Source organism: Ursus americanus, chromosome 6 (genome assembly GCF_024610735.1).
Source record: "Ursus americanus isolate L20-20 chromosome 6, mUrsAme1.1.p, whole genome shotgun sequence".
NCBI lineage: Eukaryota > Metazoa > Chordata > Mammalia > Carnivora > Ursidae > Ursus > Ursus americanus.
Genome location: NC_142132.1, coordinates 51,768,068 through 51,781,695, shown reverse-complemented (window position 1 = coordinate 51,781,695; position 13,628 = coordinate 51,768,068). Strand labels below are relative to the sequence as shown.

The window sequence follows — 13,628 nt, the reverse complement described above, 5'->3', positions numbered from 1 at the left end:
TAAATTAACTAATTATATAGAGCAAGAGATCCTGATCTTAGTTTAGAAAACTAAGTATTAAAACTTCCTAGATGCAGATATGGATTTAATGAGATACCAATTAAAACTGCTACTTGATATTTCACAGAATTTGACATACAATAGAAAACGTTATCTGAAGAAATTAGTGAACTATGAACCAAAATTATTTCAGTCATTATATCAATACCTGTAAGATTATGAAATAGATACTATTATCTTCATTTTGAAGATAAAAAAACTGAGACTCAGAGAAACTAAGTAATTTGCCTGAGGTCATACAGCCACTATAAGAAACTAGAATCTGAACCCAGACCTAGTTTAACAAGAGAAAAGGGAAAAGGTGGCAGAATAGGGAAAAAATATTTAATTGTAACTACTTAAAAATTTTATGTAAAAGACAAATATAATGAAATATGGTAGAGTTAAAACTTCTACACAAACAAAAGGAGAATTAAAATAAAAAATAAATATTACTCATTAAAGCCTATTATCCAAACCAAAAACAAACGGATATCATTTATTTCGGTTAACAAAACTATGAGCCAGAGTAAAAGCACATCTCTGCTTGCCACCAACAGATGGCAACAGCAGACACTTGTACATGGCCACTTTGTACTTTTAACAAATGGGTTTACAACAGTGTTTAAGAATTAAACCTGTTTGTAAGCAGAGAAATTGCTAAGTAGTTTTTACTCGGACTGTACTTAAAAAGCAGTCAAATGAGATATACAGTTTATACACTTTAAAAAATAGACAGTAATTTTTTTAAATAAAAAATCATTAGAAAATCAAAGAAATGTAAATTAAACCAAGCGTAATTCACTAATTTGTAGCCAACAAGCAAAATAAGTAAAAATGACCAAAACCCAATGAGGTGGGCCTGTGGAGAAAGAGGTCAATGGATTCATCGCTAAAAGTACTTCACATTGGTCCAATTCTTCTGCGAAGTAATCTGGCAGTTCATAGCTAAAATAACGAAGCTAAAACATATATTTAACTCTGTAATTCTCTTCAAGAAATTTATCCCAAGGAAAAAACTATTGTACAAACATATGTATTGCATGCTCTTCATGATAAGGATAACTGAAAGCAACCCAAATGCCAAACAACATGAGAGTAACTATGAAAATACTGGTATATTAATATACTTAGAAATACATAGCTATTAAGTTGTACCAATATACAGACCATGTTTAATATATGGAAACAATTATATACTGATTACAACTATGAAAAGAATGCTGCAACGAAGTTCTCAGTTTTAAGTTGTTTACATTTTTGTTTCTCAGTGACTTAAATTTTTAAAAATATTTAAATTTAAAAAGTTTTAATAAAAACTTCAAGACATAAAAATAAAAGGAGTTTTGTTTTTATGGTATTAAATTACACTATAAATGCACATCAGTACATAGGCTGGTTGGCTTACATAAGAACAAACAGCCATATCTAACCTTGTTTCTACGGAAAAGATGCTTCTGAAAACCAAACTAAAACAGTAAGGGGTCTCTTAGAACACAACCACTTATAAGTTGGGAACAGCATACTTTAGTTTTTGGGAAAAAACAGTGACAACAACATTGGGGGTTCAAGTATGTTTCTGATGCACCTAGAAGGCTGTACCAATGAAACAAAAAGCATTTTTATCCTCCCTTTAAGCAGTGTCCATATTCATGAAGAACCACATTCTTTAGTATTTTCAATTTTCCTTTCCATCTGTTCTTCCAAATTTCCCTTTTCCCAAAATCCATCTTCCCCATACCAATAGAAAAAAAGCAAAATTGCTAAAAAATATCTTAAAATAAGCAGATTCTGAAAAAGTGTCTTGACCCTTATCAAATGGCATAGCCATTTGAGAACAATGACTACATTTTGCGAAAGAATATGTATTGAAGCTGGGCAATTAAAAGATACCATTTCACAATAAAAAATAGTAAAATGAATAATCATACCATCAAACTGGTCTTCACCTTCAGTCATCAGTTCATCATCAGAGCAAATACTCAGAACATTTACCAACATTTCTGTCACTATTCAAAAATGAAAAAAGAAAAAAGAACATTTACATGTTAGCGGACCAAATTCAACTGTCTATATGTATACACACCAATTGTTCATATAACGGTCAAATGATTTTTAACCCACGAAGATATACATTCTGATAGCAAGAATGAAGAAACTAAAAAATACCAAGGTTTGGGGCCCCTGGGTGACTCAAGTCGGTTAAGCGTCCAACTCTGTTTCGGCTCAGGTCATGACCTCAGGTCTTGAGACTGAGCCTTGAGTTGGGCTCCGAGCACAGCATGGAGTCCACTTGGGATTCTTTCTCTCTTCCTCTCCCTCCCTCTCTGCCCTTCCCTCTGTTTGCACATGCTCTCTCTCTCTCAAATAAATAAAATCTTAAAAAACAAACAAACACAAGGTTTTCAAAATGAAAGAAATTCAGTGGATTACAAGTCTGAGAGAAATTCTGTAAAGAATAAGTTTTCAGGTCTCTCAGGGAAAAAAAAAAAAAAAGTCCCCCAGAGATGAATAACATCTAAATGTATATATTTAAATTCTTCATTTATGGATACTGTGTTTCCTTAGACAGTAAGAAAAAACTCACAGCACAATTTCACTGTTTCAAAAAAGTCCCAGAATTTTTTTTTTAAGAGAGAGAGCGTGAGTGGGGAGGGAGAGAGGGAGAAGGAGAGAGAGAATCCTAAGCAGGCTCCACTCTTGGCGCGGAGCCGATATGGGGCTCAGATCTCACAACCCTGGGATCATGACCTAGCTGAAATCAAGAGTCAGATGCTTAACTAACTGAGCCACCCAGAAGCCCCCAGGATTCAATTTTTAAAAAACTGACTCTAGCAGGTCCCCTAAAACTTAATTCTTAAGATTACGAATGACTAACAACCTGAACCCATGGTTCTTCCTTAGGCTTACTCCTTTACCATTCTACGTATTTCTCCCTTCTCTTTTCCCTTAGATTGCAGGGTTCTATTCTTTTGGTTTTCCTACATTTCAGACTATTTCCCCCCTAAATTTAGATATTCTCAAGGCTCTCTCTGCACAATCTCTTGGTGGTTTCATATGCTCAATCTCTTGGTGATTCCATCTATAACTATACCGTTTCAAGTATCACCTTCGTGAAGATGATTCCAAGGTCTCTATCATCAGTCTTGACCTCTCCTTCAGTCTCTGATTTCCCTGATGGTTTTACTGCCAACCATCTTAAACTATTTTATATTGTCTATTTCTCCTATTAGAATGAAAGCTTCATAAATGCAGGGTGAAGTTTTGTTTACTATTATACCTCAGAGTCTAGTACAGCGATCGGTACACAACAGGCATCCAATAAATATTTGACAAATGAGTAATTTTAAAAAGAAAGGTATAAGCAAGTTTCAATTAATAAATAAAAATCTCTATTAAATATCAGTCCCTGGATGTCCTAATGATACCTAGAAATGAACACATCCAAAACAAAATTCAATACTGCTCCTATTATTCCTCCTATAAATATATTAATAGCACACCACATGCCAGGCACTGTGCTAAAGCTCGGGGAATCAGATATAAAAGGTCCAGTCTCTACCCTCTGGAAGTCTACCAACTACTAAAGGAGATATATATAAATATATATATATGCACATACATACCGCAGTAAAGTGACGAGCCCTATGCTGTAAATATGCAGAGTTATACAAAAGACCTGCAGGGGAAAGAAAGGCTTCTGGTAGAGGAATCATGCAATAGGAGTTTGTCAGGTGGAAAGGGCAGATAAGGCATTCTAGTCATAAGTTAGAAAAAGTATGAAGTAGTCATTTTAGATCAATGGAACAGAACTAAGAGTCCAGAAATAAAAACCTCACATTTAAGGTCAATTGATTTTTGACAAGGAACCAAAATAATTCAGTGTGGGAAAGAACAGTCTTTTCAACAAATGGTGCTGGGACAACTGAATATTCACATGCAAAAGAATAAAGCTGGACCCCCACTATACACAATATACAAAAATTAACTCAAAATGGATCAAAACGCAGAGCACCTTGGTGACTCAGTCAGTTAAGTGTCTGACTCTTGATTTCAGATTAGCTCAGGTCAGGATCTCAGGGTTGTGAAATTGAGCCCTGTATCAGGCTCTGCACTGGGTGTGGAGCCTGCTTGGGATTCTCTCTCTCCCTCTCATCTGCCCCTCGCTCCCCCCCCCCCGCCCCCGTCTCTCTCTTCCTCAAAAACTAAAACAAACAAACGAAAACGATCACAGTCCTAAATATAAAAGCTAAAACTATAAAAGTCTTAGAAGATATCACAGATGAAAATCATTAGTTTGGATTAGACAACAGTTTCTTAAACATGACCCCCAAAACACAAGCAACAACAAAAAAATAAACAGGAATTCATCAAAATTTAAAACTCTTGTGCTTCAAAGGACACCATCAAGAAAGTGAAAAGACAACTCAAAGAACAGGAGAAAATATTTACAAATGATATATCTCATAAAGAACTGACATCTAGAATATACAAGGAACTCTTACAACACAGTGATAAAAAGAAAACCACTTTAAAAATGAACACAAGATTTAAATGAACGTTTCTTCAAAGAAGATAAGCAAATGGCCAATATACTTCAAGGCTATGCCAATCAAACAGTATGGTACTGGCACAAAAAAGACATAGAGACCAATGAAACAGCACAGAAAGCCCAGAAATAAACCCATGCTTATACTGTCAATTAATCTATAACAAAGGAGACAAGAATACATAATAGAGAAGACTGTCTCTTCAATAAATGATGTTGGGAAAACTGGATAGCTACACGCAAAAAAAAAAAAAAAGAAAAGAAACTGGACCTCTTTCTTAAACCATACACAAAAATAAACTCAAAATGGATTAAAGACCTAAAAGTAAGACCTGAAACCATAAAACTCAACGAAAACAGGCAGCAAACTCTTAGAGATTGGCCTTAGCAATATTTTTCTGGTTCTCTCCTCAGGCAACAGAAACAAAAGCAAAAATAAACAGTTGTGACTGTATCAAACTAAAAAGCTTTTGCACAGTGAAGGAAACCATCAACAAAATGAAAAGGCAACCTACTGAATGGGAGAAGGTATTTGTAAATGATATATCCAATGAGGGGTTAATATCCAAAATATATAAAGAACTCGTACAACTCAACACCAGAAAACCCAAACATTCCCATTAAAAAATGGGCAGAGGACTTGAATAAATATTTTTTCAAAGAAGACATACAGATGGCCAATAGACACATGAAAAGATGTTCAACATCACTAACCATCAGGGAAATGCAAATCGAAACCACAATGAGATATTACCTCACACTAGTCAGAAAGGCTTGTATCAAAAAGATAAGAAACAAGTATTGGCGAAAATGTAGAGAAAAGGAAACTCTCATGCACTATTGGTAGGAATGCAAACTATTACAGCCACTATGGAAAACAGTATGGAGGTTCCTCAAAAAAATAAAACAAATACCATATGATCCAGTAATTCTACTTCTGAGGACTTGCCTGAAGAAAACAAAAACACTAATGCAAAAATATATATGCACTCCTATGTTTATTGCAGCATTATTTAAAATAGCCAAGTTATGGAAACAACCTAAGTGTCTTCTGATAGATGAATGGATAAAGAAAATGTGTTATGTATACACAGTGAAATATTACTCAGCCATAAAAAAAAAATGAAATCTTGCCATTTGCAACAACATGGATGGATGTAGGGGATATTATGCTAACTGAAATAAGTCAGACAGAAAAAGACGAATGCTATGTTATTTCACTTATGCATAGAATCTAAAAAACAAAGCAAACAAAAAACAGAAATAGACTCATAAATACAAAGAACAAACTCATGCCTGACAGAGAGGGGATGGGGAATAGGCAAAATAGGTGAAAAGGATTAAGAGGTACAAACTGCCAGTTATAAAAGAAAATACATAACAGGGATGAAAAGTACAGCATAGGGAATATAATCAAGAATAAGCATTTAATAGTGTTCATAATTGTCAAATCACTATGTTGCACACCTGAAACTAGTATATTATTGTATGTCAACTATACTTCAATTAAAAAAAATTTTTCTAATGAACATGGGATTTAAATAAACATCTCTTCAAAGAAGATAAGCAAATGGCCAATAAGCACATAAAAATATACTCAACAGCATTATTCATTAGGGAAATGCAAATCAAAACCATAATGAGATACAACTTCATATCCAATATGATGGTTATAATAAAAAAAATACACAATAACAATGTTGGCAAGAATATGAAAAAAGAATATGAACCATTATACACTGCTGGTGGGACTATACAGCTGCTCTGAAGAACAGTTTGGCAGATTCTCAAAAGGTTAAACATAGAGTTACCATGTGACTCCCAATTCTATACCTAAGGAAAAAAACACATATGTTCATACAAAAACTTGTACATGAATATTTATTTTAGCATTATTCATAATAGTTAAAAAGTGGAAACAATCAAATGTCTTGCTGCTAATAAATGGATAAACAAAATGTGGTAAACAATATCACTCATCATTAGGGAAATGCAAATCAAATCCACAATGAGATGCAACCTACTGAATGGGAGAAGATATTGCAAATGACATATCTGATAAAGGGCTAGTATCCAAAATACATAAAGAACTTATACAATTCAACACCGAAAATACCCCCAAATAATCCAATTAAAAAATGGGCAGAAGACATAAACAAACATTTCTCCAAAGAAGACATCCAGATGGCCAACAGACACATGAAAAGATGCTCAACATCACTCATGATCAGGGAAATGCAAATCAAAACTACAGAAGATACTACCTCATAACGGTCAGAAGAGCTAAAATCAAAACACAAGAAACAACACGTGTTGGTGAGGATGCAGAGAAAAAGGAACCCTCTTGTACTGTCGGTGGGAATGCAAATTGGTGCGGCCACTGTGGAAGACAGTATGGAGGTTCCTCAAAAAGTTAAAAATAGAACTACCTTACTCTACTGAGTATTTACCACCAAAATGCAAAAACACTAATACAAAGGGATACATGCAACCCATGTTTATAGCAACATTATTTACAACAGCCAAATTATGGAAGCAGCCCAAGTGTCCCCCGACAGATGAATGTATAAATAAGTATAAACACACACACACAAATATGTACAATGGATATTATTCAGTTATAAAAAAGAATGACATTTTGCCATTTGCAACAACATGGATGGATCTAGAGACTCTAATGCTAAGCGAAATAAGCCAATCAGAGAAAGACAAATATCATATGATCACGCCCTTATGTGGCGTTTAAGAAACAAAACAAATGAACAAAGGAAAAAAAGAGAGAGAAAAACCAAAACACAGACTCTTAACTATCGAAAATAAACTAATGGTTACCAGACAGAAGGTAGCTGGGGGGATGGGTAAAATAGGTGAAGGCGATTAAGAGTACACTTATCTTGATGAGCACTGAATACTATATGGAATTGTTGAATCACCAAATTGTGCATCTGAAACTAATGTAACACTGTATATTAACTACATTGGAATTAAACTTTTCTTTACCCTCCCCACCCAAAATAATTTTTTTTTAAAAAGTGGTATATCCATACAATAGATTACTATTTGGTCACAAAAAGGAATGAAGTACTAATTCATGTCACAACATGGATAAACCTTGAAAACATTATAGAAAGATGTTAGTCACAAAAGATCACAAATTATATGACTTCATTTACATGAAATGTCCAGATTAGGCAAATCTGTGGAGGTAGAAAATGGATTAATGGTTACCCAGGGCCAGCAAGGAGAGAAAGGAGGAAATGGGGAGTGACTCTTAACGGACACAGTGTTTCTTGGGGAGGATGATGAAAATGTTTCAAAAATGACAAATCACACAACTCCACGAATATACTAAAAACCACTGAACTGTAGGAGTTAAATAGGTTAACTATATGGGATGTAAATTATATCTCAGTAAAACTGTTATGAAAAAAGACAAAATACGAAGGCATGAAACTTAATTGAGCATAACATATTCAGGAATCGGTTACGCTGTGTTATAGCTAGAACACAGAGACTAAGACAAGAAGAAAAGAAATGAGGCTGAAGAGAAACCAGGGAAGGTCCAAAGACCTTGTGCGACAGGTTAAGGTTTATCTTCAAAGCTATCAGAAGTCATTTGTGAATAATAAATAGTAGCTTTTAAGCATATAGTACTTTTCATCCTCTGAAGGAAAGGCAAGAGAGTAATAGCATAGTAGTAGCCAAGGAAAGATAACAAATAGGGAAAATGTTATTTATCTTTAAAATAAAGATCAGATGGACTTGAACAATTTATAAAAGAACTTAATAGAGTTTGAAGATACAGAAGATCTACAGATGAAGCAAGTTTCCTGAAAAAGTAGAAGCACAATGGAATCCAACAAGTTAGAGGACTAGCCCTGGATAGAAGGGTCACCTCTTCAACAAGACAAGAATTCAAGATGAGTGCAGTTTATAAAGCAGGGGAATAATAAATAGAGAAAGTTCCCACTAGTGGTATATGTTTCCTCTGAGAGTGAGGGAAGTGGCTACAAAAAGAATGTTTAAGAGAAAAAAATTGAATTGAGAATATATCCTAAGAGAAAAGGAAGAAGACTAGTGACACAAAGAATTTTTGGGTACTATGAGAGCCCAGCCAATGCCAGCAATCAAAGGGTGGTACTACTTCATAAGGCTGTATAAATATCTCTAGCAATGCTCTACACCCTGGCTATGAGAATGGAGAAAATGAATGGTTGCATTTACTGGGGCTAAGATTTGTAAGATAAACGAAATAGAAAAAAAAAGTGAGAAAGGAGTTTGAAGGTGAGTTAGGACGAGAGGCGAGGAGGGATCTAAGAAGAAAATGACATGGTCAAAGGCCAAGCAATCCCAATGAAGATCAAGGGCAGCTACAACTGGAGTGAGGGGTTGCTAAAATAACAGGTTTTCATCAGAGAGTGTTAATGGCAATATCATCACCAGACTAAAAATACCCAAGTCATCTTCAACCATTCCCTCCCCTGCAACATGCAATCTTGTTAAGTCTTACAGATTTTACCTCTTTAGTTCTCCCCTGCTCTCTATTTCTAATGCTACCAGGGCTTCATTATATTTCCACTTGATTATGGATGGAGCTTCATAACAGGTCTCCCAGTTTCTACTCTTTCTTCCAGTCCATTTCACCAATTTTTCTAAATTACTATCATGGTCATATTCTGTTTCAGTTGCTTCCCACCATTTATCAAAGTTCCAAATTCTTTGTGTGGTGATCAAGATCCTTATGATCTATCCCTAACTTAACTTTTCATTCTTTTTCTACTACTGTCCTTCATACATCTTAACTGTAAATCAATCTGAACTCCTCAACATTTGTTAGTGGTCTTACGCTCCCTTGCTTTCTGACTCAGGCTTAGTAAGTTCTCTTACCTCGAATTCTCTTGCCCATATCTACCAGCACAATTCCAATTCCACCATTCTTCAAGACTTGGTTCAAATGCTACTTTGATCCCTCCGACAAATATAATCTACCCCTCCTCTCAATTCTTATAAAACTGTTTCTCTAGGAGCTCTTACCTAATATTACATTTTGTTATCATTATTTTTGTATCTTAAGTCTTCTATTAATCTGCAAAGACCTATATCTTACTTGTGTTTTTGTATCTTTAGTAACTTGAATAAAATAGGTTTTCCAAAAAAAATCTACTAAATGAATAAATCTTACATGTATGACCTTCTATGGAAGATCACACTATTTTGGACCCTCTAGAACAGAGTTCTTAAATTGGGGCCAGTAAAGCTGAGGGGAGTTACCAAATCACTTCAGATCTACAAGCATCCTGAAAATGTTATGTTTATGTACAAATGTACATATACTTGTACATGAATTTTTCTGGGGCAAAAGTCCATAACTTTCATCAGATTCTCAAAAGAGTATGTGTTAAGAAATTAATAAAAGTTTTTGTGTAGTTACTTTAACAATAAGAAAGAGTCCTTACCTTTTAGAGATTCATTCTAAAATATTTATAGCTACAAAAGAAATAGCTGAAATATGACCTAAAATAATTAAAATGTGGGGTGGGGAGTAGTGGATGGAGATATAAATGACACAACATTGGCCATGATTTGATAATTGTTGAAGCTGAGTAATTGGTACACAGCAATTTATCATATTATTCACTCTGCCTTTCTATATGTTGGAAATTTTCCAACATAGGATTTTTTTAAGAAATAAAAAGCCCCAGGGGGGCCTGGGTAGCACAGTCGTTAAGCGTCTGTCTTCTGCTCAGGGCGTGATCCCTGCGTTCTGGGATCAAGCCCCGCATCAGGCTCCTCCAGTGGGAGCCTGCTTCTTCCTCTCCCACTCCCCCTGCTTGTGTTCCCTCTCTCACTGGCTGTCTCTCTGTCAAATAAATAAAATCTTTAAAAAAATAAATAAATAAATAAAAAGCCCCAGGTGCTCCTGGGTGACTCAGTCAGTTAAGTTAAGCATCCAGCTCTTCATTTCAGCTCAGGTCATGATCTCAGGGTTATGAGATCCAGCCCCACAACAGGCTCCACACTCAGCAGTCTGCTTGAGGATTCTCTCCCTCTGCCCCTCCCCGAACTCATGCACGTGCACCCTCGTGCATGCACACTTTCTCTCAAATAAGTAAATCTTAAAAAAAAAAAAATGCAAAGCCCCTAAAAGGTTAAAACCACAGATTTCATCTAACTTTAGGATTAAATCAGCCTGAGAGGAAGCCTCGGGCTTAGGGTAGTTGCTTCTCAGAGACTATCAGAGTCAAACTGGCTTTTTCAAAGTAGAACAAATGAGATGTTACTTGCAGCTATTCACAACAAAAGGAAATTTTCATTATAATCAAGTAGTTAAGCTATCTAAACAGCTAACAGGTATTAAAATGGAAAAATATGCAGAGTTTGAAAAAAATCTTACTGTGCTCAACATTGGTTAGGATTCTATTTGCGTATAATGTTCAAATATGAGCTTCACATTTTTAGAAAGACATGAATAATTTGGAGACAATCCATAGAAAAAAAACAAAACTGGTCAAAAGGTTTGAATACTTCCTCATCTTATAAGATGATTTAGAGTGGCAAACAAAAGAACAATAGATTACTTGGTAGCAGACTTCAAATGCAGGAACAGATAGAAACCTACTGATTCTCCATCTTCACTTATGAAAGATCCACAGAAACTAGATTAAATTTTCTCATCTCTCAAAAGGAGTCAGACTACATGATTATTAAGTTCACTATTAGTTCTAAAATTCTATGGTGTCCTGATTTTTGATAGATGCATTAGTTGAGAAAAGCCATTATCTCTATTTCTTTCCTTGTTTAAACACTCATAGCACAGATATTTAGACTAGTAATAATGAAATATTTCCTTATTGTGGAGGCATTAGTGAATCAAATTAGAAACTATGAAATGTCCGTTTTCCTCCTTATCCTCCCCTTTCTTTCCACCCCCCACCCCACTTATATTACATTAAAACAGTTGAGTTGCAGTCTAGCCTGAAGGCAGGAGAATGAGCAAGATGAATTCTTAAATTCCCTTTAGCCCAATGATGCTATGATTGAACTATTTCTCATATACCAAAGATAGAAGGTTATAAGTGTAATGCATCCCTTGCACCTAAGCCCTTTACTGGCCCCCTTCTCGAATGCTACAGTGGGTAATTCTATCTCCATATTAACTTAATGTTGACCTACTGAGTAAATGATGAAGGCCAAAGTCAATCTTAAAAAATCTGTTTAACGTACACAATTTAAGTATTAACTCTGTATTTTAAAACCCAAAATTGCATTGACAGAAATAACATATCCCAAACAGAAAGGAACATTTTGTAACATAGAAGAGGTGGGAAAAAATTGAGAGGGATATAGAACAAGATGTTTTACAATCATGTCTGTATTCTCATACTCTTATTTTCCACATACGGAAACTGAGGCATTGCCTTGTGGAAAAATTAACACTAAAATGGAAAAGAATGTGATGAAGTAAGGAAATCCTAAGAATTCTATACAACTAGGAAAAAACACCAAAATTTCTTAAATAGCATTTATGTTCTCTTAAAAAGCCTATTAAGTATATACTAATATTATTATTATTGGAAATTATCAGAAAGCATTACCACTAAATTTGTATACATATTTTTTATAAAGGAGAAGAAATATTAGGTTTGAACCTGAACTTCTCTTTATCATTTTTCTCAGAGTATAGAACCGCTGTGACTAACACTGCCCAAAACTAGGGCTATTAAATTCTCCCATAAATTACTCTGACATCACCCAAAAGTGGTGTTAAAATGTGCAAAAGTGTCCATCCCAAACCAAAGCTATCCCTCCATTCCTTCATAGAAGATTTAAGCTAAAGAAAAACAGAGAGAAAACCCAACAGCTGAAGACAACATCAGGCTATTTATAAGTCTTCTCCCAGTCCCCCAGACACCCTCACACGGGGGCTATAAACAGCTAACCAAAATATCTTTGAGGCTCTCATATCCACACCCACTGACACAAGTAGAGCTGAACCCACAGTGAAACTAGACTTCAGTTTCCTTTGGCAAGTATTTGCCTCCAATAGTAAACTGGAGTAAATGTGACAGTAATAAAACATTAAAAAAAAATCATACCTTTTTCTCCAACAAATGGTAAAGACCATGTGAAGACATCCATAAAATTGGGCAACCAGTAAGGATGTGGAGAACAGTTAAACTGTCGAATATTCATCACATTATTTTCATACTTTAATACAGCAGCTGTAAGATAAGTTTGAATGTGAATGTAACAATTTGTCTTTAGCTCCAAAACTCTAAAACACATAAAAGCAAAAAAATACTGTTTTAAAGGGGTGGGGAATCAAGGTGTGAGTTGAATGAGGACTAGTAGAGGGAGATAGGAACTAATTTTTAGTAATAACACATTTTTGTTTTTAACAGACTTTTATGTAGAGCATAGTCAGATCTATAATTATTATTGAAATTTCTAGATTTCTAGAATGTTTGTTTTACTTTATAATTCAATGAGGAACATGCACTTTTACTATATCCAAAATTGTGAAAACTCAATTTTTAGAGGAAACACAGAATGGCAATGAGCAATTTTCTAGGTTTAAAAGTTCATACAAATTGGAGGAATTTAAGAAGATCTTTTTAGTTACAGACAACCTGAAAAGGATAGCTGATGGTAATGAAGCAAAAAACAAAAACAAACTCAGAAAAAAAGCAGTTCTTTACGACTGTATGAATGTATTTATTTCATTTAATATGGGAAATCAAGTGAAACTACTAAAAAGAAATATTTTATTTCATTTAGAAAAAAATTCCATTAAAATACTTGAAAATACTATAACCAAATAACCCAAAGGTAACATACTCATCTCAATTTCAGGTATCTTTCTAATGTTTCAATATGTTAAAAAAAATAATATCTTAAATTAACTACATAGATTTCAGTCACTGGTTATATTATTTTATGGAATACTGGGTTCAATGGGCTAGATTTCAATCTAAGCTCCAGCACATACTAGCTTTGCAATGCTTGGTAAATTATTTAACTAATCTGTTTCTCATTTATA

General features: G+C 34.5%; 1 protein-coding gene and 1 long non-coding RNA gene across 13 annotated transcripts in view; one reads left to right on the top strand and one right to left on the bottom strand.

The window, feature by feature from the left end:
* Positions 1–13,628, bottom strand: part of PPP3CB (protein phosphatase 3 catalytic subunit beta) — a 50,280-nt gene that overhangs the window by 13,331 nt on the left and 23,321 nt on the right. For all 12 annotated transcript variants that reach the window (XM_045783193.2, XM_045783185.2, XM_045783189.2 and 9 more), the window contains exons 9-10: positions 12,685–12,810; positions 1,971–2,048 (exon numbers count right to left, since the gene is read on the bottom strand). In XM_045783193.2, the coding sequence (XP_045639149.1) occupies positions 1,971–2,048; positions 12,685–12,810 (204 nt within the window). The remainder of the gene's footprint in view (positions 1–1,970; positions 2,049–12,684; positions 12,811–13,628) is intronic.
* The window catches only part of LOC148109806 (uncharacterized), a 47,721-nt gene that overhangs the window by 30,159 nt on the left and 3,934 nt on the right, over positions 1–13,628 (top strand). The gene's annotated exons all lie outside the window — the stretch shown is intronic.